At 37.4% G+C, this 26,689-nt stretch overlaps 2 protein-coding genes across 5 annotated transcripts; one reads left to right on the top strand and one right to left on the bottom strand.

The window, feature by feature from the left end:
* Positions 1-656: 656 nt before the first annotated feature.
* On the bottom strand, positions 657-998 carry LOC142612182 (uncharacterized). Its single transcript, XM_075784298.1, has one exon. It carries the CDS (start codon positions 996-998, stop codon positions 657-659), a length of 342 nt encoding a protein of 113 aa, XP_075640413.1.
* Positions 999-13,832: 12,834 nt separating this feature from the next.
* LOC142613569 (ribosome-recycling factor, chloroplastic) lies at positions 13,833-21,709 on the top strand. Of its 4 annotated transcripts, none has more exons than XM_075785958.1 (12): positions 13,833-14,096; positions 14,381-14,525; positions 15,294-15,363; positions 15,482-15,577; positions 16,925-17,022; positions 17,334-17,445; positions 18,209-18,250; positions 18,767-18,823; positions 18,942-18,992; positions 20,371-20,427; positions 21,520-21,531; positions 21,655-21,709. In XM_075785958.1, exons 1-12 carry the CDS (start codon positions 14,009-14,011, stop codon positions 21,700-21,702), a joined length of 876 nt encoding a protein of 291 aa, XP_075642073.1. In that variant the 5' UTR covers positions 13,833-14,008; the 3' UTR covers positions 21,703-21,709. The 4 variants fall into 4 exon arrangements, with proteins under 4 accessions (XP_075642073.1, XP_075642076.1, XP_075642075.1 ...); XM_075785961.1 differs by having other exon boundaries at positions 21,520-21,555; XM_075785960.1 differs by having other exon boundaries at positions 21,520-21,709.
* The last annotated feature ends 4,980 nt before the right edge of the window (positions 21,710-26,689 follow it).

Here is a 26,689-nt window from a genome sequence, read left to right as displayed (position 1 = left end):
CATCTACGTGAGATTGCCCTAGCCTTATTCATGAAGAAGGTTCAGCCTGCTGTGGATGCCATTGATACACGCATTGAGGCTTTGAGGAAGGAGGTGGCGGACTTGGAGGGACACTGTGAGCACCTTCTTTCTAGTGTTACTGGATACAATCACTTTGGAGATTAGACTCTCAATTCCGGACTTCATTGATATTATGTAGTTTTCTCTTTTATTTCCTTTTCCTTATTTCCCTATCTAGTACACTTTATATTTTCAACAGTACTTATTTGGCAATTCTTACATAACTACTATAGTTTGGGTTTGTAAACTATGACGCTACATTTGCTACTGCTTTTGCTATCACTATGACTATGATACAACATGCTTTCTAATACTTCATAGTTTTTCATTACATTCTAGATAAAAGCATGTTACAATGTTTCCTGGTGACATAGTCATTTGAAGGAAAGGAAAGAAAACATGGAACTAATTAAACAAAAGGGAAAACTACATGATTTTTTTCAAGCATAGTATCTTTTTAGCCACTTGCCATTGATGGGGTCCATTAGATCTCTGCCATCCATTAGGGCTAAACGATAATACCCACTTGCATGTGTCTCTCTTATCACAATGGGTCCCTCCTATTTCGGTAAGAACTTAGATGGTCCTGTCATACCTCACTTGACGTGATCCGCTGCCTTTAGTACAAGTTGTCCTTCCGCAAACACTCTCTCTTTAGTCATCTTGCCATAAGCTTCAGTCATCTTTTGTCTGTATCTGCGGCTGCGTTCTTGAGCCTCTTCCCTTTTCTCATCCAGCCTTTCTAAGACTTCACACCTTTCTGTTGCAAACACTTCCTTTTCCTTTTCTTTCTTCCGCATTTGCATGACTCTCAGAGAGGGAGTCATTACTTTTGCAGGGCTTATTACCTCTATTCCGTAGACCAAAGAGAATGTTGAAAACCCTGTGGCTGACTTTGGTGAGTTTCGGTAAGCCCAAAGGGCATCTGGCAGGTGCATTGCCCATCCTCCAGTATAATCCTAGCTCATCTTGTTGATAATCTTTATAAAGGTCTTGTTTGTCGCCTCTTCCTGCCTGTTCCCTTGAGGGTAATAGGTCAATGATCGATGGTATTTGATCTGGTAGAATTCTAGCATCTTTCTCACCTCACTGTTGACAAAGGGCGTGCCGTTGTCACTAACGATCCTGTGGGGTACTTCGAACCTAACAATTACGTTTTCCTTGATAAAATTTGCCACTGCCCCTCCTGTGGCCATACGGAGTGGTATGGCTTTCGCCCACTTGGTAAAATACTCCGTAGCCACCAGGATCCAAGTGTGAAAGGGTCATGGGGTGACCATGCTCTGTAAGTTCTATGGGTGAGTGTGGATCAGGTTGGCTTGCACTTGGCAACTATGGCTCTTCACAAATTCTGTCGTGTCTCTTTTCATGGTAGGCCAATAATAAACCATCTGCAGCAGGCATTTATACAACTTTTTCTTCCTTTGGTGCTCCCCACACTCTCTTGCGTGTATTTCCTTTATCATCTCACTTGCTTCCTCAAGACCCAAACATCACAATGGGTCTCCATCAAACCTTTTCTTGAAAAGGACTCCGTCATGCAGAAAGTAACATGTTGCCAATCTCTTAAGCTTGTATCTTTCATTGTGCTTTTGTGGCAGGATACCTTCTGTCAGGTACTATACAATCGGGTTCCTCCAGTCTTTGCTGACGAAGACAACATAGCTTTCTTCTTTGTCTGTCGTCAGCTGATAGGCCTCGCATTGGGTCTGGACTTGGTCCGCATCTTTACCCATGCTTGGCCAATAGAAACTTGCCCTTTGGAGTTTGCGGTAAGGTTGACTTCTCTGTAAAACCCGCAAGTTCTGTCATGTACTTTCTTCAACTTTCTTTGGGCCTCCTTTTACCCTACACATCTTGACAGGACCCCTCCTGGTATCCTGCGATACAATTCCCCTTTTACCAAGGCGTAGTCTTTCAACGCCTTCAATTATGCCATGTCTCCTTCTCTCATCAAAGCTTCCTTTATGGGAATTCTCCAATCTTCTTCACATTCTTCTTCTTGGATCCTCTCCTTCAGTACGTCAATAATGGACTCCTTCTGCTTGCTGACTTCTATCTTGATGCTGCTTCCTTCAAAAACTATTTATGACCCTAACGCGGCCAGCATTCGCATATCAATTTTCACTCTTTAGAGCATGCTCTATCTCAAATGTTGAGAACTTTTCCTTCATCTTCGAGGCCATCATTCTATATGAGGCTAAGCTAGGTTCCTTTAAAGAGAAACTTCCTTTAGTCTGGCAAACCACTAGGTTTGACTAGCCCATCACTTTTAAATGCTTGACCCCCATTTCGAGGGCTGTAGCTAGCCCTGTGAGATAAGCCTCATATTATGCAGTATTGTTTGAGCAAGGGAAGTCTAATTTGAATGAAAGTGCCACAGCCTCGTCCTCCTTATGATACAGTACTATTCCCGCGCCTCCTAAGTGGGCAGTTGAGGATCCATCAAACTTCATTACCTACTGCTCTCTGACTTCTTCTCCAAGAAACTCTTCAACTCTTTCACCATAGTAGGTGGCTTCATGGTGGCTATGGCTGTGGCCTTGGTTGGGTCTACATTTATTCCTCTACTGTGAACCAAGAAACCCAGAAACTTCCCAGAAGATACTCTGAATGCACACTTAAAGGGATTCATTCTCAATTTGAAAGCCCTACACCTTTCGAACACTTTCCTCAATATTTAGCCATGATCTTTTCACCTTTTTGACTTCACAACTATGTCATCCACATACTCTTCCAACTCACGGTGCATCGTGTAGTGGAATATGGCCGTCATGGTACGTTGGTAAGTTACGCTTGCATTTTTTAACCTAAAAGGCATCATAGTATAGTAAAAGTTGCCAATGGGTGTTTTGAAAGCAATTTTCTCCACATCCTTTGGCGTCATTCTGATCTGATTGTATCCGATGAACCCATCCATGAAGGAAACCATGGCGTTCCCTGATGCAGAGTCTATCAACAAATCCATGTTTAGCAGTGGGAATTCATCTTTTGGACAAGCTCTGTTGAGATTTCTAAAATCTACACAACACCTTATTTGCCCATTCTTCTTCTTTACTGGCACGATGTTGGACAACTAATGTGGGTGTTGTATAGGCTTAATGAAACCTGAAACCAGTAGCTTTTGCACCTCCTTTACTATTTGCTCTTCTATTTCTGTGTGGAATACCTTGGCAAGCTAAGCTAATGGCTTGGCATCAAGATCCACATTCAACATATGTACCACTAGTATGGGATCCAATCCGGGCATTTCGCTATAATCCCATGCGAAAACATCCTTAAACTCTTTCAACAACAATATCAATTCTGACTTTTCTTTCTCTTACAGTCTTGAACTAATTTAGATGGGTCTTGATTCCTGTGGATTAGATCCTAGGTCAATTTCTTCCAATCTTTCTTCTACTGTAACTTGTACATCTTTTTTTTGCTATAACTCCCTCCACTTTCTCCATATCACTTTCTTCCTCTGAACCTTCTTGAGCCACGCAGCACATCAAACTCTTATGCCGAAGTTCTTGCTTGGGGCCCGCTTATGCAATGCATGTGGGCCCCACGCACCTTCATAATTTGTAGACGATTCTGCTGTTAGGGGCCCGAACTCTGACACCTTGCGGTGTGTCGTCTGCCTTCAAATTGGGTGCTTATTTCGTTTTCTTCTTCTATGAGAGCAGTTTCCTCGAATCGGGCTCTAGGACATCTTGAATGTCTTCCCACCTAGGCATAAAGGTGCCCTGTGGTTTTGATATTGAGCTCTCCCCAGCTGGTGCCCATTTGTCGTAGAACATAGTTTCTACTCGATGAGCCTTTGCTTGTTCGAAAGGCGACGAGTTTGCCACTATTCGTATCATTCTGCCATTCAACCTTTCTTTCACGCACTGATGATAAGTGGATAAGACTAGTCAGTGCTTATGCAACCATGGTCTCCCTAATATCACGTGGTATGAGACCTCTGTTTTCACCACATGGAAGCGAGCCAAAGAAGCTATTGGTCCCACCTTCAATCACAGCTGAATGTGGCTTACGGTGTATTCACCTCTTCCTCAAAATCCTATTACTTTCATCGAACATCTCTGAATCTTTCTTTCTGAAATTCCTGCTGCTTGCAAGGTGCTCAATGAGATGAGATTCACGAAAGCACCCATATTTATCAAAGCTCTCTTGATGGGGATTGATTTATGGACGCTGCTAAGTAAAAGGGCCTCGTATGATCCAAGTACCCTATCTCCATATCTTCGTCACTGAAAGTGATCTCACTTGCCTCCTGTAAGAAGGCTCTATCATATATGACTTCTGCTGTTAAATATTCTATTACTGCCTTAGAGGCAATGCTTACCAGGGCTTCTGTAGCTATTCTTTGCTAATTTATCGTAAGCCCCAACTGATAAAATAAGTTTTGAACTTGAAACTTTTCTGCAATGTGGTAATTGCTGTGGCAGACAAGGCTGGACTTTCTTGTCATCCTCCCCTAGATCTGCGCAAATGACAACCATTGCTACACCCTTCCCTTTGTGGTTTAGGAGTGGGTTTCTTTGAACTTCTAGCTGGAACAGCTTTAGAGTCCATTCCTTGATTCTTTGGTGCACTAGTCTGTGAAGCGCCCAACATTCTGCAGTAGGATGTTGCACATAATTGTGCAAGCGGCAGAAGCGTAGGTCCCTCCGCTCTTCTTCTGTGGGCTCTCTAGAAACTTGATTAGGCTTAAAGACTCTGTCTGCTAGCCATTTATCTAGGAGCATGTCTAGCTCCTTTAGGGTACATGGTAGTGGTGGAAGGGTGTCTATTCCCTTCCATCAGCCTTCCTCTTCTTTTCACCAATGGATACTGCCATAGCTTGTAGAGCGTTCCTTTTGTCTGAAATTGGTTTTACTAATTGAGCAGTCTTCCTGACTTTCTGCAACAATTGCACAAACTAGGAGATTTCCAGATTTTCCAGGACAACTCTACACTCCCTGATCATGTTTGCCATACACATTTCTACCAATGTCTTTTCTTTGCAATGATCATAGCAATCAAGTGCTATGTCTCTGAACCTTTTGATGTATTCCATCAAGTCTTCGCCGCTTCTTTTTTTAGTTGCTTGTAAAGTTGCAAGCATTAGTGTTTCTTTTCAGTGGAAGTACTTAGTACAAAATACATCCACCATGTCATCCTATGTTGGGATTGACCCTGGTTTCAAACCGATGTACTAGGTATATGCATGATCACACAGTGACTTAGAAAATTTCTGGAGACATAAGTCCTTGTCTGCCGCATAAGGACCAAGTGTATCAATGAACTTGCTCACATGCTTGACGGCATTCCCCTTTCTCCCATTGTATTGTGCAAAAACTCGTGGTTCATACCTCTTGGGGTATGGCTTGCTGAGTATTCTTAGTGGGTAAGGAGGTCTACTTGCGTAAAACCTTTCTTTAGAGACTTTGGCTCTCTCCTACTCTAGGAAGGCTGCTACTTCTACCATAGTAATGAAACATTGTTCTGCGTTCTACGAAATACCACCGACTAGGGTCTCTTACTTGTCTGTTGCATGCTCTCGGTCATGCTAGCTTCCTTTTTCCTTCATCTTGTCCACATTCAGTTGACGAATTTCTTCCATCATCTACTGTTGCAAATGTTGTAGTGACTGCAACATCTCGATAAAAGCGTTGGCATTGTCAATGGGGACCCTCTGTTATTGTTAAGGTTTAGCCCCCGTTCCATTGGCACCTTCCGCCTGGTTAGGCTGGTGTTGGTGGGGTGTTGTTGGCCTTGACTTTGCCTGCGAGGGCACAATACTCATGTTTCGTCTAGAGGGCATAGCTTGCGAGGGTTTTTGTCTACTTTCCCTGTCTTTTTCCTAATTCCCTAGTGGAGTCGCCAATTTAAATTTGGTGGGCCTTTTTGAGGTGGTGGGTTGGGCTTCCCCCTGCTATACTAAGGCCCAAAGGTTCTAGGTAGGAGAGTTAGGACCGGCCTAATTGCAACTCATCTTAAACCAGCTTGTATGCAAACTAGGGCCCTTTTGTTAATGCCTTGGTCACATGCCCCATGGAAAATGAGACTATTGCAGGAAAGTTATGACTAGAAAGTATAAAATAATAATAATGAAGGAAATGCACTTACTGTTAGTCCAAAGAATTCCAACAAAAAAAAAAAAAAACAGTATGGCCATAAAGATGCAATAAAATGACAATAATGAAGATGAGATAACACTAGTATTTAATCAATAAGAAAAACAAAGCAAAAACAGTTAGTCTGCCGTGCTTGACTACCTTACGAAGGTAAGACCAAAGAGAGAACCACTTCCTCAATGTAGGTAACCTCACAAGAAAGTCCTGCTGTGGAGTTTACCCACTTTGATAGAATGAGCCTGAATGACTTATGCTCCAAAAATCCTTAATCCTCAAATAGAGGGTAGGCTTTTAGAATGAGAGAATGGGATTAGCCTATTGGTGCATGCCTACCATCTCACTCTTGCCTTACGTTCTCTATTTTTCTTTCTTTTCTCTCTAAGTTTTCTGCTCTATTCCTATTTACTCTCTTGTTTTGTGTTTTTGTGTTGTGTTGTTCTTACTGTCTTGTTCTATTGTGTTATGTTACTATGCACGGCGGAGGCTCCTTTTATACTGCCTGCCATGACTGGATTTTTACCATTTCACCCTTTAACCACTTTTGTCTAGATGTGGGTGTCCTTTTAGACCACCCACTGATTTGTCAGCTGTCTAGCCGCCACCACTTACCTGTGTTGGCCATGCCATATCCCATTACCAAACAAAGGGCCTTATTATTTTTGCTTATTTGTCGTGGCATTCCCATTCGGATAAGGGTGGGCATTCTCTCTCACTATCCCTCATAACATGCACCAAGTGATTCTAACTGATCTTTCCCTCTTTTAGGTAGTATGTCATCCTAGCAGGATATTTTCTACAAAAGCGTTTGAGCGGGAACCCCAGAATAGACTTCCCCCTTCTCCTCACCGCCAGACTATACCCTCTCTTACCTTTGACCCATGGCCCACCACTCTTATATTAGCTGGGTACAGGTTAGTGGTGCCTAAGCCTTATGCGTGCTCCACTTCCGTGTGTATCCATAGCTTGTCTGCTGCTCATGCATTTGCCATGACCTGAAGGCTCGTTTGTGCGTTCTACTGCTCATTCTTGGCCTCTTATGGCGAGAATAGATTTTTGGGCCTTTGTTCTTTATAGCTTGCTTCTTTCCTAGACTGGGTCTTGCTTAATAGTGGGCTTTCCTTCTCTTAAACCCGTTCTTTTTTATTTTTGTAGTTCAGCTAGCACTTTTGCCACGCCATCTTGCCATTCCTGCTGTGCTATTATATGACCCGTGCTTGCTGGGCTTTTCGAGCTTGCTGTACACTTTTCCTTTGCTTAACTCCAGTGGCCCAGTGTTATCATTGGGCTAGTTTTCTTACTAGTTTGGGCTTTCTTGACCCGTTCCATTGCTTCCAAGCTTCCTTGGCCCATTTCATCCATTTGGTTATCCTCGGCTCATTCCAATTCTTTACTCCCATGAGCCTTTGCTAAGTCATTTGGGCTTCCTCGGCCCAAATTTCCACATCCTTTTCCTTTGGGGGTTTATGGGCTTGTCATTACCCCCTTACTCACTTAATTCCTTTACTTCGAGCCTCTTTGGTTTATTCTTGCTTGCTTTCTATTTCTCATAGTGCTCATGGGTTTATTACTTTTCTCTCTGGACTTGCTTAGGCATGTATGCTTTCTTTGAGGCCCATTTGCTATTTTCTAGGCCTATGATCCATTATTCCTGCCATTCGGGCTTAATGGTTTTTCTTCCCAATTTACTAACTCTTTTTCCTCTCATATTGTTGAGCTTCTTCTTGCTATTGGGCCTCTTGCCAAAATGAGCATCAACACTTCTTTTCCTAGCAATGTTATAGTTTTCTATAATGATGACATTTGTTCTCAGTGTAAATACTGCATAAGTGCTAAAATGCACAAGCTTCCCTTTCCAAAGCATGTTATGTCAAGTACTTTTCCTTTACAACTTGTTCAAAGTGATGTTTGGAGTCCTGCCCCTGTGACATTTGTACTTTAAAGCTCTTGTTGAAACTCAGTTTAGGTCTAAAATCAAAACTCTTAGGTCTGATGGTAGAGGTGAATACACCAGTAACCATTTTAAGTCCTTTTGTTTGGACAATGGTATTCAACATCAATTGTCTTGTCCCTATACCCCTCAGCAAAATGATGTAGTTGAGAGGAAACAGAGACAGATTGTTGAAAGTGGTATTTCTATGCTCCATCGGTCTAAGCTTTCATCTTCCTATTGGTGATATGCCTTTAATGCTGCCACATTCTTGCTAAATAGAGTTCCATCTTCTGTTCTTCAGTTTAAGTCTCCTTGGGAAAGATTGTTTCATACACCTCCTTCTTTACAATCCTTGAGAACCTTTGGTTGTGCTTGTTTTCCCTTTCTTAGACCAAATTCTAATCATAAGCTTCAACCTAGGTCTACTCAGTGTATCTTTCTAGGATACCCTCCATTAACCAAAGGTTATATCTGTCTTGACACTCAGACACAGAAAATTTATATCACATCTCATGTCATTTTCCATTAATCTAATTTTCCTAGCATACCTGTTTCTACAGATTCTTCTTCCAGTAATTCTGGTCCTACTAGTCCTTCCTTTGATCTTTGGTTGACATTTCTTTTACCTAGTTCTTCCTCTTATCCTTTATTTGCTATGTCTGCTCTTTTTCCTTCAATTCATGCCTCTGTTGCTGTGCCTGATGTGTCTTCTGATTCTTTTTTTGATATGTCTAGTCCAGTCTTTTCCTCCAATCCTGTTGTTTCACCACCGCCTGCTCCTTCTACCCTTACTTCTTAGTCTTCTAATCCTATTGGTCAGTCTGTGCCTTCATCTCTTCCTAATACCCATCCTATGCTTACCAAATCCAAATATGGTATTTCTTACACAGTTGTGAGAGATTATTCTCAAGAGGAACCTCCTACCTTTACTGTTGCTACCATGCATCCACAATGGATTGCAGCTATGGACTCTGAATATGCCTCTCTTTTGAAGCAACATACCTGGTCTTTGGTACCTCTTCCAGCTGGTAAAAATGTTGTTTATTGTAAATGGGTTTATAAAATTATGAGGGGTAGTGAGAGCATCCTCATCAAAAATTTCAAAAAATTTAGCATTTATCATCTCAAAAACCTACTTTATTAATTTTAACACCTCATTTTACAATACACCCAACATAAAAAATTTTATAATTTTTACTACTTCATTAAAATATTAATTTTTTATCAATTTTTTATTCTCATTCTCATCTCTTTCAATGCCAACGAACCCCCTGCCACTGCCAACACCCACTGCCACCACCGCCCACATCTACAACCACAGCCACAACCACCACCACCAACCACAGACAAATCACAAACCCAGACCCACGATGAACGGAAAATTTTCACAAACACCCACGAAGAACAAACTCATACCCACCAAGAACATACTCATCAAAAACATCATCTCCCTCCACCAAATCACCAACGGCACCGCCTTGGCCGCCACCATGTTCCAGGCCACCGGCTCTGCCCTTGGCTCCTTCGTCTTCGTCAACATCACCGACCTCAAGGGCGGAAAGATTAGCTTTACCCTTGAGGACAACAACAATGGTGAGAAATCCAAACCGGTGTTGATTTGAAGTGGAAAAGAAAAAGAAAAAGAAGAAGCTTGACATGAGAAAGAGGGAGATGAAATGATTTGGAGCAGGAAAAAAAAAAAAAAACTTGAAGTGAGAAAAAGGGATACGGAGAGGCAGAGAAAAAGAGTGGAAAGGTAGAAAGTTCAGAAAGAAAGAGAGAGAGAGAGATAGAGAGAGAAAGAGATCAGAAGAAAGAGAAAACATTAAAAAATTATATCATACTGCTACAGTGCGCTCTCATTTTTGAGAATGCACTGTAGCAGTATATCAAAATTAATAACATTAGAATGCTTGATGGAGTTATCTTTTTACAAATTTGATGCTAAAACATAGCATTTATAGCATTTAGCATTCTTAATGAGAATGCTCTGATAGAGCTATTGCTAAATATAAGGCTAGACTGGTGGCCAAAGGGTTTTTGATAGGCCAAGAACGTATTGACCCCATTTGATAAATTAATTAATTAATTAGCCAAATTAATTAATTATATTCAATTATATGCAATAAGTGTGGTAGAACAAACAAATCACCAACTAAAATAAATGTAGCAGAAAATAAGTTTGACACAGTTGATTTGTTTACATATGGAGAAAACCACTGAGGCAAAACCCCACCGGGTGAATTTAAGGTTATCACTCTCGAAAATTCACTATTATCAAAACAAACAGTTACAAGTAAAGGAATCTCAATACCTTATACTAACCTATAGTTGAACATTTACCTCAATACACAATTAGACTTGTAATGTAGTGACAATCTCTCCTTTTAATGCACAGCTCCCAATACGTGACTAACCAATCGATGCACGAATCCAAATACGTGACTAACACACCAACTTGAGAAAGATATTGGCTGCAAAGTTCTTCAGTTTATCCAAGCGATGAAGATCAAGGAGCTCCTTAGTTACAAAACCCTTGGCTCAAAGACACAGTAGCTTCTTTAAATAATATGATGAACTAGGTCAACTTTTGTCTCTTGTCACACAATGCATGAAGGAATGCTCTGATTCCTTGTGTGACGGCCTTTAAAATAATCCTTATATATGTTTAAAATTGTGAAAAAGAAACCCTACGCAAATACACTTAGATATACGTGAAAACAGATCGAGAAATTTGAATTTTGTAATTCTCGATAGATACTATTTTTGTCGAGTAGCTGTCGAGATTCATCATTAAATCTCGATAGATATCTATCTGTCGAGTTTTAATGAACAGCACTTCTTCACTTGTTTCTTGGACAGATTTGCATGGCTTCAATACTAGACTTGAACTCTTGTTCCTTGAAATACTAAACCCATCCTAGATCTACCCAATTACAAGTAAAGTGCGTTTTGTCAAAGGATTAGCCAATTTACATAACATATGTTCAAACAAAATCCGCATATGTCTTAACAGTTTTTACAAGAGTATGGCTTGGACTATAAGGAGACATTTAGTCCTGTTGTGAAACCAGCAGCTGTGAGGATTGTTTTAGTTTTGGCTATGCATAATAATTGGTCTTTGAAGCAGTTAGATGTTTCTAATGCTTTTCTTCATAGGGTGCTTAATGAAGAGGTTTTTATGTCACAACCTCTTAGCTATGTTGATCCTGTACATCCCACTCATGTCTGCCTTCTTCATAAAACCATTTATGAACTCAAACAAGCCCCTCAAGCCTAGTTTGAGAGTTTCACCTCTTAATTGTTTCACATTGGTTTCCATGCTTTTTCTGCTAACATCAATCTTTTTGTTTTGCATCATGATTCCTATGTGGTTTATCTTCTTCTTTATGTTGATGATATCATCATAACTAGGAATAATTCTTCATTCATTGCTCAGCTTATCTCCAGGCTTAGTGCAGTTTTTGATTTAAAGGATCTTGGTCCACTTAAATTCTTCCTTGGACTTCAGATTGAATACACATCTTAGGGTTTGTTTGTGCATCAGTCTAAGTATGCTATGGATCTGCTCACTAAGTTCAACAAGTTGGATTGCAAGCCTTGTTTCACTCCTTGTTCACCTACCTTGCATGTGAACTCTCAGACTAGTACCCTTCTATCTGATCCTACTATTTATAGAAGTATTGTTGGTGCATTGCTATATCTCACATTTACCAGGCCTGATTTATACTATTTAATTCAGCAAGCATGTCAATTCACGAGTCAGCCTACTCATCATCATTTAATGGCAGTTAAAAGGATTCTAAGGTATCTCAAAGGTACTTTGCATCATGGCATTCATTTTGAACCTGGTTCCTTGGCCCTTTTAGCTTATTATAATGCTAATTGGGCTGGTGAACCACTTGACAGAAAGTCCATCACAAGGATGGTGGTCTTCTTGGGTCATTCACCTATTACTTGGTCTGCTAAGAAGCAATTGACAATGGCTAGATCATCTGGTGAGGTTGAATATAGGGCCCTGGCTACTACTATAGCAGAGTTGTCTTGGATTGGGCAAATTCTTAAGTACCTTGGTGTTTATTTGTCTATGCCTCCCTTGTTGTGGTGTGATAACCTCTCTACTTTGGCATTGGCTTCCAACCCTATGTTTCATGCTCACACCAAGCATATTGAAGTGGATTACCATTATATCAAAGAAAAGGTTATGTCTAAGGAGTTGCAGGTCAAGTTCATTTCCACTAAGGATCAGTTAGCTGACATCTTTACCAAAGCTTTCTCTTCTCCTATGTTTCTGGATCTTGTTTCCAAACTAATAAGGGTTCCTCCCCTTAGTTTGAGGGGGGATGTAAAGGCAGAGTCTAAACAACCTGTAGTAGAGCTATGAGCTACATGTAGTCTAACATTAGTTGAGTTTATTACTATTGAGAGTCCAAGTGTCAACATCCTATGCATTTGTACACGTGTCAGCATCAGAGTTATGTCAGTTAGAGTTGTTAAGAAGTTCCACATTAATGTCAAGCACTTGTGCTTAAGGCCATGTATATTATCATGCTTTGAAAATAAGCAAATAATCTAAAAACCTCAATTAGTCAAAGATTAGCTGATGTATACCAAACTCACAAAACCATAGTATTTACAAGAGCATGGCTTAATGAGATATGTACAATTCAACTATGAGGCTATGGTTCTAATAAATATCTAAAAAAATAAAATTCACAAAACTTTAATGAATTAATTATTCACACATTCAGAGAGAGAGAGAGAGAGAGAGAGAGAGAGATATGTACATTTTGTACCGATGATTAAGTAAGGTAAAGATCACTGTCACCAAGTTTTATTTGACCAAAAAAAAAAAAAAAAACTTACCCTCAAGTTTTAGTTTAACTTATATTACATTTTAATGTGTCCAAAAAAATAATATACTAACACTTCTTTTTTTTTAAAAGTTTCAACATATGATCATGGTTTTGAAACTCAGATTGTTTGATGAACTGGGAAAGTGAAAGGTTCAAGATTTTTGAGGTTGGACAGAGATTCAACCGAGGTCAAATCGTGGTGTGTCATTTAATTTTTTTAATATATTTGATACTTAAATTGGTTTATATTTATTAGTTTTTCTTTCCTGACCAACAAAATGTGTGTGACCCAATAATTTGCATGTTGGACATATTATTTCACTTGCTGAGAGCAGGTTCAAGTCTTGGCTTAAAAAATTAGCTTTTTTTACTAAAATTTTTAATTCAATTAAATAAGCTATCCCAAATGAACTCTTAAGGTTTGTTTGTGATTTGCTTATTTTGCTAAAACTAAAATTTTTTTTGTTAAAAGTACTATAGATAAAGGTAAAAATTAGCTGAAATAATATAATAGGATCCATGAATAGTACAAAAAATGCAGTGGACTCATGAATAGTAGCCAAAATAAACTGAATAGTAAAATAAGCTGGTTTTTTTTTTTAATTTGGAGCTAGACACTCACTTAGTATTGAAAAATTATATGACATAGAAAATAAAATAAAATAATAAAAACCCCTCAAATGGACAATTAAACTTTTTTTTTTTTGTCAAAATTATACACAAAGTTGGCATCGTACATTTGTACCCTTTAAAAAGTTTTATTTAATTTACATTATTTGAAATCCTGAACCGGCACAGGACATACTCTAACCGGTGTTCTGGGTCTGTTCCCGGTCTGTTTACCTTGATAACCAAACAAACCCGAGAAAAAAATTTCTTATCCACAAACCCAAAACCCACCCTCCCTCTTCTGCTTCTTCCTTCAGAGAACCAAAGCTTTGTTCATATTTCCAACTCTGCCCCCACAATCAGAACACTCACTCATTCACTCTATCTTTAACTAAAGATAGAAACTTTGCTAAGCTTCTCTCTCTCTCTCTCTCTCCTGAGTGTTCATGGCGACACCGTTTTGTCGAACGACCCCTGTACGGTCCATCCTTCAACCCCAGCAAAACCCTCCCAAAACCCTCCCCTTTCTTCGTGGTATGTAACCCTTTAACCTTTTTCTTAGTTGTATTTTACTTAAGTGTGTACATGCTTTAGAAAATGATAGTGATTCATGGAGTTTTGTGGGTTGTTTTTGGTAATGTGAATGCACATTTTGAAATTTGGTTGAATTTCTAAATGACACTTTTGGAGTTTATTTAAGTCTGGGGTTTTGTTTAGAATGGTGGGTTTGAGTTAAAGTTTAGTTTTTTAATTGTGAAAGTTAAATGGGTATTGGTTTTTTTGCTTGGAGAGTGGTTTGTGATTGAATATTTTTACAGGTTCGTGTAGTGGAGGACCTGATTTTGTGAAATGCCGGTTAAGCGCATATTCGTGGAGCTCGGCTGCAAGCTATGTGAGGCTTGGGAATGGTGCTGCAGGGTTTTGTGGGAAGCCCATTGTTTTGAGGAAGTTGTTGCAAAGGAGGCAAGTTGAATGGAAAAGTTTGGAAACCTCATTTGTGCTATAGTTATGCTTATGATTGATTGTGGTGCCTTTTAAGTTTGAAAATGATGTAAGATTGCCAATGAGCTCTAGCTCAACTGGCACCTCCTCCCCTTGCAAGTGCTAGGTGGAGGGTGAGGTCTTGTGTAATTTACAATTAATAATAATAATAAAAAGACTGGGTAGTAAGATTGCATATGGCTATGGATTTGGCTGTTCTTGGAATTTATAGCTTGTTTGGATGGATGGGGAGTAGAGGGAGGTACAGTAAGTTAAATTACCTTGTTTGAATGTTTTTTAGGGAGCGGGGTTTGGAGGGGTTCTAACTACTTCTAACACCTCATTTTTAGTTCCCCCAAATTGGAGAGATTTAAAGGGAAAGTAGAGCATAGAAATGCTTGACCAAATGAATTACTAAATTTACCTTTATTGTATTAACAAAATTACAAACTATGAAAAAGATAATTATACCCCTTTCCTTACTTAATTTTAAAAATATCCAAACAAGGTGAAAGATAACCATTCCCCTCAACTCTCCTCCCCACTACTCTCCTCCCCCCCTACTCTCTACTCTCCTATCCCTCCAAACTTCCAAACATAGCATTAAGAGCATAAAAATGGTAATTTGCTTTTGAAATAATGGGCCATGTTAGGATGTATCGCATTGCTATTCCGCTTGATGCAATTGATCTGAGTTAATGGTCACGTGATGTGTTATTTGGGGACCTACTGATGTTGTGAATTGTTCAGAAGAGGAGTTGTGAGGGCTGCAACTCTTGAAGAAATTGAAGCACAAAAATCATTGATTGAGAAAGATTCTGTAAGTGTCTCCAATGGTCCATTACAAGATGTAGCATGTAGCTAGGTTGTAAGATTAAAATCTGACAGTTTCATAATATTGGAAAAATGTATTCTTGATGTTGTTGGTTGTTTTTCAGAAAGGAAGGATGGAAAAAACTATTGATACAGTTCGATCAAATTTCAATTCAATAAGGACAGGGAGATCAAACCCAGCCATGCTAGATAAAATTGAGGTATGAATCTAGATGCAGGATTGTTAGTTTTGTTATTAGGTCAAGCCAAACACATCTGCATTTGAAAAATTTCCAGCCAAATTTTGTTTAGAACAAAGTGACAACATTTTTTTTTTTTTGATAAGTAACAAAGCGACAATATTTCAAAAACCATTGCTACAAAGGTTAATGAGTGGCACTCAATTTTATACTGGTCTGGAGCATGATATGATATGAAGGTCAACAGATTGAAAATGTTTGATTTTTTATCATGAATGCTGTCAGAAAAACTGTATGAGGCATTCCCAGTGAGACAATCCATGCTGTTTTTTTGCTGGGTTTTGAACCATGACCTCACACTCCGCCCATTATTGTGGGAGGAAAAACTGCATTTAAGTCAAAGCTTGTTGGCATAATCCATGCTAATGTATGGTTTTGTTCTGAATATGAAGAGTGAATGCAGCATTTGTTCATGAACGAAAGATATTGACGTATCATTCTTCTTCTTTTCTGAAGCACTATTTACTCTGTGTTGAGTTTAGGATTTGAATTCTATGTTTGTAGTTCCTTTGGTATTGTATATTTAATCCCATATACTTCGTGTTTAAAACTTGGGAGCAAAAGATAAGTTTTATCCCACTCTGAGTTTCAATTCAATGCCTCCTGAGTCCTGAGTTTGGGCCTGGGATACTCAATTGTTTCCCCATTTCATAGGGAAAACTTTATCACCTAAGAATCTAGCATTGACTCTAGTAAACATAAGAAATGAGTGTGTAACTGATGTACAACACTGGAAACCATCATTCCTCTACAGGAAATAGTTTTTCAGGTTTAAAACCAGACAGGTTTCTATTGCTATGGGTATTTACTGCAAATTTGTAGCATCAATTGATTTCATTTCTCTTCTTCTTCTTCCTTTTTTTTGTTATTTTAATATATATATATATATATGTGTGTGTGTGTGTGTGTGTGTATTCTCAAACGTACTAATCAAAAAAAAAAAATCTCAAATGAGGAGAAGTTGCAAAATTTCAAGCTGATTAGCATTGCAATAGTTTTTTGTGGTTTAGTTTTGCATAAGTTATCATTTCTGCATATAGCATAATTTCTCTTGTAAGTGGCAATCAATGGGAGCTTTTCAGAAACAAATGTATGGGGAGCCACTTCATCCATTGCTTAATATGACATTGTATTTTGGGTCAACTTTCAAAAAATAAAAAAATCATAGGTCTGCATATGTGGTTCTATAAAAAAAGGAGGTGACTTCTGCAAAAAAGGTTGCAGAAGTGCAAAATCATCACTTGTAATTTATTAATGGTTAAGTAATTACCTTTATTTTAGATTAGCTATGACCCAATGCTTTTCTAGGTGGAATATTATGGAAGTCCAGTTAGCTTGAAGAGCATAGCTCAAATCAGTACTCCCGATGCAAGTTCTCTCTTGGTTCAGCCGTATGACAAATCCAGGTATTCTATAAACTAAAGGACATAAAATGGTTGTCAAGGAAGATTGAAACATTCTCCATTTAATTTTATGCGATAAAAACATGTATACTAGTAAGTAAGAACTAAAACTAAAATTTTCTCTGATTCTCGTAAATTAATATGCTAGTGAATCTTCCATAAAAAAAAATTTGACAACCTAAGGTGATCTAATTGTCCAATTATTTTGAGTTATAGAGAATTGACATCTTGCATTGCAGGACTGGCCCATGAAATCTTTCATATGATCTCTCTTAGACAATCTATTTTACTTTTTGATATGTCATGTTTGTCAGCTTAAAGGCTATAGAGAAGGCCATAGTGGGCTCTGATCTTGGTATGACTCCAAACAACGATGGAGAAGTGATAAGAATGACTCTCCCTCAACTTACATCAGAAAGGAGGAAGGTATGGTCTGTTGGCTTTGATCCCCTTGTAATTCTGTCTTTTTATGCCATGGGCCCATAAGTCTATTTTCTATATACAATTAATATGAAACCTCAGCTGAAATATTACTTTTACCTCTTTGTTCTTCTTATTTTCCTGGATGTTGGGTTCTATACTGCAGCCAATTCATTCTATCTTGTGTTGCTCCTTGGAGTTCAATATCCTTACTGTCTCACCTGCATGACATTTTTGCATCTAACGTATAGTGTTCTCTCTGCATGTACATGAACTTCAAGTACCATGCTTTGAAATGAGTTAGATGATGAATTATATTAAGATTTTCTGTACTTTGTCATGAGTCATGACTTGAGCTTTATGTTAATTGTTTGGAATTGATCACATGAGGCCTGATCTATTGTTCTGCTTCAAAGGCTCAGTTCTTCTAAAATTTTCTCGGTTTAGCACTTGTTTTGTGATATGTTTATGTATCCTTAGAAAGGCTTTTGTTTGTTTGGTTTTTTTTTTTTAATAATTATTTTATAATGAATTTACATGCAAAAAATGCTTTATATTCTTGAAAATAGTGGTGGTTAGTAGTAATTGATGAAAGAAATTCTACTTTCTGTAATATTATATAAATTGAAAATATATATAGACACACACACACACACATTTCTTTTTGAAAATGTACACTATTCAGTGAAGTTCCTTAAAGCATGCTTACAAAGAACTTCCACTTCTTCTTTTTTCTTTTTATTAATTTATTTTATTTTAATCCTTGCAGGAATTCTTAAAAATAGTAGCTAAACTGGCTGAAGAAGGGAAGGTACAGTGGCATTATCTCTGGACAATTTAAAACAAATACCTGCTGCTGTTTTTAGTAAATTCAATAGTATTAAAATTGGGCTTAGGTGGATATGCAGAGCGTTGTCAGACCAAATCAGATCTCATGAAATGGCTCTAATTCATGTTTATATTGTTCCCCTTCTTCTGCCTTCTCCTCCTGTCTTCACTTGCCTGAAACTTTTATTTTTATTTTTATTAGCAATGAAAAATATGTTAAACATGCAAAAGAGTGTCGCCTAAGTGACACTTTTTTTTGGGGTTGAGAAGTCAGACATAATTGGCCTGTAACATTTTTTTTTGGGTTTGTAAATTTCTTGAAACACATGGGAATTCATCCAATGTCTGTATTTGACATGGCACTGTACACTTTCCTAAAGTGCAAATATTTTAAAAATGTATATGTTTATTAATCTTTGGTTATAGACCAATACATAGGCTATGTTAAAGTCACTAAATTTGTCCTCTTGAATACTCCCTTCCCCTAAACTGTTTATAGGTGGCATTGAGGAACATAAGAAGAGATACTTTAAAAGCCTGCGAAAAACTTGAGAAGGTTTGAATCCCTCAATCCCCTGCCCTGCTTTTTTCTCACTCTCCAGTAATTGCTTTTTTGAGTCCAACCCCCATCCTCTTCTTTAAAAGTCCTTTGCTTTGCTTTACTTTTCATGCAGGAGAAAAAGCTCTCTGAAGACATTGCGAAGGACTTGTCAAGTGATTTGCAGGTAACTTGATGCTTTTGTACACTTCATTATCTAGATGCTTCTGGACCTGGGACCACAATTCTAGAAATTATGGGAGGTTTACCCAGTTACCCCCCAACTTGCTTATTTATCATGGAACAACTTACTCGTAATTTTTTGGTTTCATTAGCAAGTTTGTCTCTTCAGACATATGTTTCCCGCCATCCTGTGTCTTCTTATTTGGAAAAAAAAGAGGGGGGGAGTGGGAGAGCAAAAAAAAAAAAAAAAAAAGATACCTATGTCTCATTTTAGGAGAAGTTTGCTAGAAATAGCATTCTACATGCCATCCACTTGATATTTTTTATAAAGAAGATTCTGTGAATAGGTTTATCTCAAAAGTTATAGGAGAATTATACTAGAAATACCATTCCAAAAATTATCAACTCGAATTTTCTTAAAAAGAAGTTTCTGAACGCTATGGTGCTTATCCTATGTTGGCTGCCTTGTAAGAGTAAGGGGTTCACGGTTAGTACTCACTACCATCTTCTAGTTGGCCATAGTGAGCAGTTTTTCCATTGGCAAAGCATTTGGAAGCAAAAGATCCCCTCTAGAGTGGCTTTCCTTGTTTGGACCGCAGCTTTGGGGAAATGTCTGACTATTGACAATTTAAGAAAAAGAAAAGTTTGCATTCTGGATTGGTGTTATATGTGCAAGTGCAATTGTGAAAGTGTTGACCATCTTTTCCTTCATTGCCCGGTTGCTATGGAGTTGTGGGATATGGTCTTCGGTTTATTTGGAGTTTGTTGGGTTATGCCAAGGTCTGTTGTTGGGCTTTTGGCTTGCTGGCAAGGTCGTTTTGGTCGCCATCGTAATGGAGATATTTGGAAGAGCGTTCCTCATTGTTTGTTGTGGTGTATTTGGAAGGAGAGAAATAGTTGATGTTTTGAAGACATCGAGAGTTCCATGCCTGATCTTAAGCTTCTTTTTTTCTGAACCTTGATTGGTTCTCTGTGTGGAGAAGCCATCCTTTTCTTTCTATTTTGGATTTTCTTGACTTTTGTAATGTTCGTCTTTGATTTGTTCCCTCTTGTATACTTGGGTGACTCTCTCTTTTTAATATCAATGAAATTATCTTTATTACTTATCAAAAAAAATAAATTGAATTGGTTTTTGGGACTAGATTCCTATTTATATGTTATGGGGTAAACCAAATTATTCATTGTAATATGGCATGATGCAATTGGTATATGCAATGTGTATATATATTCCTCAGCCAATAATAATTATACTATTAGGAATCAATTTTTTTTTTTCCCCTTGAATTTGCTTCCACAACCAACTTTATATATATGGGAATACTATTTTTCTCTCTCATGTTTTCCACTTTCCACTTCTCATTTCACCTTTTGTTGTCATACAGAAGCTGACGGATGAGTATATGAAGAAGATCGATGCCATCTACAAACAAAAAGAGAAGGTACTGTCTATTTCAACCAAACTGATGGCATAGGCAAAAATCTATGATACTTTCAAACTAGAGTTTAGTTTCTTTTTAGTGTACTTTACATGCTCGGGTTACAAATGGAAGATAGTCGGTAAATTTGGTATATCATGTATGCCACTCAGTGGATCTCAAGCTTGAGATCTTTATTATATCAACCAGTGGTAGTGATGTGCTGCATTTGATTCTTGGATAGTATATTTTTCTGGGTATTTAGATTGAGCTGAGCTGCATACAGGTACCCCACTTGTTCATTTCATGGATATGGTTCGGCAACAATTTACGAATTAGATTAATCACAAGTCTGTAAACAGTCTTTCTTTTGAAGAAGATATTTTTCTTCATACACTTATCAAAAAAGATAAAATGAGGTGCCAAGATTTCAGGGTGCGAAAAATTTAGACAGCTAGATTGGATCTGGTTCCGTTCAAATTAGGTTTACTTCATGCTTCCTGACCTTTTTATGGCAAAAGTGATTCCATTTTATGACAATTTGAAATGGATAATGTGGGCTTGGGCTAAATAAGTAATGCTTTTGGGTTAGTGAAATGGGTCAGGTTATTGCAGACCATGGTTTCAACTTACATGAGCAAAAAAAGGAGAAAGTAACCAAGGATTACAGTTGCTGAAAAATGTAATGTCGGAAAAAAAAAAGGATAGAATACTCTGCGTTGTTGTAAAAGGGCCTCTGGTATAGAATCTTGATGGTCTCACTTCCATGGGAAAGTAAAATTTAAATTGCCATTGCATTAGTCTAAAATGTGAAACCCACGAATGTGCAAGGAAAAATGTAAAAAGTCTTTCGTCTGACCAGTCAATTTCCTTGATTGTTCATTGAAGAAAACCAGAAATATTAAGGATGATGAATTCAGATCCATGTACACAAGAACACCACACTGAAAAATTTATGTCTAGGGCATGTAGACCTGTCCATAACTCGGTCAAATTATTCATGCATCAAACACTATTTTTTTACAGTTTAATGATATTATATATTGCTTGTCGGACTTCACACTTTCATGTCACCTTGATGTATAACATGTTTTCATCGCACAATTGTTTTTTCAGGAGTTGCTGAAGGTTTAAGGATTGTCTAATACACAAGTAAATGGGAGTTAATTGGAGAGCTTCCCCAGTAGTGAATCTCAGAATTAGTCCCTTTATTTGTATGTTGATAATATGTGGTGTATATTGTTTATACAGGTTACAAAAAAGAGCACTTTTGAAATGAGAAGAGGCATTTCGTTTTGAAGTAAAATTCAGCAGGTTGGACCCCCCCCCCCCTTTTTTTCCTTGGATTCTAAATCCACATTCCTGCCAGTGCTGTTCCTGCTAGATATGTTGTCCTAACATCATTTTTTTAGATTGAGGCATGTGATACTTTCAAAGAGAATGACTATGTATAAGATAGAGGGTGAAAAAGAACACACGAAACCAACCTGCATATTACTCTGCGAAGGATCTATAGACAACCCAAAAGTTTGAGGATTAAGGTCTGTTATTGTTGTTGTATCCCGACGCTAGGGAAGCTTAATGCCCTAATACATTTCTTTCCAGGTGTATTTTATAATAAGTGGGGGTTAACATCTATGCGCCCATTCTTTTGAATGTTTTTTTTTTTTTTTTTGAGGAACTTGAATGCTACTTCTGTTTAGGCTGTGGCTCATGAATCATTATAGCTAGGCTAGTAACATTATGTTCTACTTTGGCATGGTTGAGTGCTACTATAGTCTATAGATTTCCCTTCTAAAGATATTAACACTATGGTTGGGGCTAAGCATGAATTGTCCAAAAGTAATATTTTTTAATACAAAATTGGGATTTGCCTGGAAGGTTCTCTGCACATTGAAAAATTCTAAGAGCACATCAAATGGCACAACTTGTGACACAACTGTCTAAGTGGTAGATTGTAGATGATAGAGAAAAAATTGTGAGTTTACGTAAAAGTGATAGGCAACCAGTAATTTGACACATAAAATAGTTATGACAATTTATGTGGTACTAGAACCAATTGTTTACACGAAGTAATAGGGTGATTCATGACATGGCATCGCATTGGCTATCCTTGAATAGAAGTTAAACTAAAGTTTGCTTGTTTCAATTTCTAGGAAACTTCCCATGGAAAAAGGATGTAGTATGAATAGTAAAAAAACAAAAGGGATTTAAAAGAATCAACTGAGGGCCACATCTACCTTGCAAAGGGGCCATAGTTGCTTGTTTCTTGTCTTAATTAGTTCTTTACATTAATTGGCCCACTGGAGAAGCTAAGTCAAACCTGCTTTTGCTCACTTTTTGAGCGGTTATTTTGACGCCTCTTTTTCCATATGCTTAAAACTCATAAATTTTTGGTAGATTTCACCCTTTTTCTCTGAAGAGAGCCCTCATTTTTCAAATCTCAAGCTCCTGTTCTTCTGAACAATATCAGCCTAGTCCAGATAGTTCTTGGCGTTTAGATTTTAAGATCCATGAGGACCTACTTGTCACTCATTAAGTGGATAAAAATAAAAATATTGAGATAAAAAGAGAAAATAATTCATATTTTCTTAGGAAAGAAATAAAAAAAAAGGTTATACATATATGTTGTTTATGTCATTGGATAAAAATTGAGGTACAATTTCTTCGGTTAAAATTTAGGTGTTATATCTTAAATTTTATAAACAAAGTTCGAGAACAAACTTAGTTGTAGCCTAAGGTTATAACTCCACTCAGCATTTTTTTATTGGATATAAATTTTGCCAAATTCACCGTTTGATTACATTTATTTTATATCCTTCATGTTTGAAATTTTTCTAGAAGATTAAAGATATTGGTTATTTTATCAATTAAATGTTTAAATTTCAAATTTTGTAATCTAAAATTATGCATAAAAAAAAAAATTTATAAATTGAATAGTAAATATAAATCCAATTAGCATAAAATACATGTGTGTTAAGAATATAAGGAATATGCAATCCAACAATTAAATTTTTAAATATGTTAATTTTTTAAGTGACAGTTGTAGTCTTAGCTACAACCAAGTTTGTAAATTTGTAGTGAAACTTTGTCCTAGTAAATTAAACATTGTATTGAATTTAATTATTCTAGAAAAATATAATATTATTTGTACTACATTAGTCAATGTGGTCATATATATATAAATTAGATTTCAATTAGATTTCAAGGTGGTCATAATTCACTGTGAAAATTAGATTTTAATTAAAGTTTAATTTTGCGACATGTGTCCTATTTAATCTAAATTTTTTTAATTTTTGTGCTAAATGAGTTAATTTATGGTGTGTTTGGATACCACTTATTTTGCTAAAACTGAAAAATTATTGCTGAAAGTATTGTAGATAAAGGTAAAAGTTAGTTGAAATAGTACAGTGGAGCCCAAGAATAGTGCCAAAAAATTCAGTAGGACCCATAAATAGTAGCAAAAATAAGCTGAATAGTGAAATAATTTTCATTTTTCATCTCTACCTAAACGCACACTTAGTATAAAAAATGATGAGCCTAATATAAGTAAACCATAAAAATATATATAATTTTTAAATGATTTTATATTTATGAGCCTTTTTTTATAGAACTAAAAACAATTTAAGTTTATAAGTCATCTCTCTCTCTCTCTTTATATATATATATATATATTTATATATATATATATATATTAATAGGTAAAATTTAGAGAAAATTCAATTAGATTCTACAATTGAAGTCCAATTTTGCGTCATATGTCCTAAATTATTTATTTTTAGAGAGAGTTTTATTTCTTAATTTTGAAATCAAATGTGAGATCATATCATAAATATCCATTCAAGTGAGTTATTGTGTGCAAAAACCAAAGAGTGTAAAAGCAATTAACAAAAAAATATTTTAAAAAATGGACAATTTACATTTTCTACCAATAACATTCTTACAAAACTTTTTAAAGAGTTAAAAAATATATATGTATATATGAATGACTATCAATAATATTTAAATTATATATGTAAGAATTATATTATGCATTTTAATGTATATCTTTTTGTGGTGGGTCATTTGTGATTTTGGGTTGGACTACCTCCTGTTGTACTAGGCCCAAGTGTTCTGGATAAGAGAGTTGGGACCTGCTCAATTGCAACTTCTTTGGTCCTGTTTGTGCACAAACTATACCCCGTTTGCCAAAACTTTAGTCACATGCCCATAGCAGGCGAAGTTGCCGCAAAAAAGTTATGGCAGATGGGTACAATGAAACAATGATAAACGGGATACATTACAGTTAGGCAAACTAAGTAAACAATCTTTCATTAAAGTAAGAGAAAAGAACACATTATAAGTGTAATAATAAAGACAGGAGAAGAAACGATAGTAATAATTGGTAAAGTCAAAGAAGAAGATGATTAGTTTGCCACATTCAGTTTTGTCATGGGACTAAGGCCAAGAAGGGAACCATTTCCTCAATGTGGGCAACCTCGCATGAGGATCCTGCCGCGGAAATTAGTCACTTTGAGGGAACAAACCTGAATGGCTTGCGCCCAAACGAATTCTTTATATTTAGCAAAGAGTAGGCTTTAGGAGGAAGAGAAGGAAAAAAAGCCTATTGGTGCATGCCTGCTATTTTACTCTCTCTTGCTCTTTTCCTAACTCTCAGTTTTTTTTCCTCTGTTTTACTATTTCAATTTCTTCTCTTTGTTTTATTTCTTTCTTTTGTGTTTTCTCGTGCGATGTGATGGTGATTACTCTTATGGTGACTACTACTTTGCGATCCACTGTGCTCGGCAAAGACCCTTTATATACTGCCTGCCACAATTGTTTTTTTACCATTTTAGCCTTTAACAACCTTTATCTGGTCTGGAAGTCCTTGCCAACCACCACAGGTGTGTTAGCTGCCCAGCCACCACCATTTACCTGTGATGGCTGTGCCACTCCCCATTACCAGACAAAGAAGGTTATTTTGTTTATTTACTCACCGTGGCATTCTAATTTGCCACGGTGTGGGTGTTCTCTCTTCCTATCCCTCATGGCAAGGCACCTAGTGGTTCCAGCTCATCCTCCCTCTTTTGGGTGATATGTCATCCCAGCAGGACATTTCACTCAAAAGAGCTTGAGCGAGAACCCCGGAATAGGCTTCCATTTCTCCCCACTGCCAGACCATACCCTCTCTTACCTCTGACCCATGACCTACCACTCTTGTATTGGCTGGGTACAAGCTGGTAGTGTCTGGGTCTTGCACGTGCTCCACTTCCTATGTACATTGAAAGCTTGTCTGCTGCTCATGCATTTGCCATGGTCTGAAGGCTCATCTGTGTATTCTGCCACTCATCCTTAACCTCTTATGGCGTGAACTGTCTTCTGGTCTTCCATTCTTTATTGGCTTGCTTCTTTCAAGGGTTGGGCCTTGCTTGGGTTTTTCTCCTTTTAGTCCATTCTTTGCTCCACCCGTAGTCTTGTTGCCATTCCTGCTATACCACTCTGCTATTCTTGCAATGGTATTATTTGACCCATGTTTGCTAGGCCTCTTTGGGCCTGTTGCCCATCCTTCTTTCAATGACTCCGTATGGTCATTTATGCTACTTTGGACTTTCCCAATTCGTTACATTACTTGTGGGCTCTTTTGTCCCATTTCTTTTTCCTTGGGCATCCTTGGCCCATTTGCTTTCCTTGGGCATCCTCGGCCCATTTCTTAATTCTGCATTCTCATGGACACTTTGCTAACTCTTTTGGGTTTCCTTGGCCCAGTTACTTTATCCTTCATCCTTGGGGCTCATGAGCTTTCCATCAACCCCTTTCTTACTTCATTACTTCGAGCCTGTTGTGGCTCATTCTTACTTTTTTTCATTACATAATGCCCATGGGTTTACTACTTCCTCCTTTGGGTTCCTTTGGGCCCATTTGCTTTTCTTAAGACCCATTTATTTATTTTATGGGCTTATGGTCCATTATTCCTGCTATTAATGGTTCCTTCCTATCAATCCACTACCTCTCTTCTTGCCCATATTGCTGGGCTTCTTCTTGCTGCTAGGCTTTCGAAAATGAGCATCAACACCTTTAAGTATATCCATGCATATGCATGTGGTTACAAGCTAATTTAATATAAAATGTGAGGAGTCCAATATAAATAAATCATAAGAAATTCAATCATACCCAATTATATATCTAAAATTATAAGAAGAGAGAGTTTGAAAGACAGTGCTTTCCAATGCCATTTGTTTGTCTAGATAAAATAATTCAAATTTATGAACATCTATATATATATACATATAATATATATATATATATA

The sequence above is a fragment of the Castanea sativa genome, chromosome 10 (genome assembly GCF_040712315.1).
Source record: "Castanea sativa cultivar Marrone di Chiusa Pesio chromosome 10, ASM4071231v1".
Taxonomy (NCBI): Eukaryota; Viridiplantae; Streptophyta; class Magnoliopsida; order Fagales; family Fagaceae; genus Castanea; species Castanea sativa.
The sequence above is the reverse complement of the archived record's forward strand: the minus strand, read 5'-3'. Positions and strand labels throughout refer to the sequence as shown.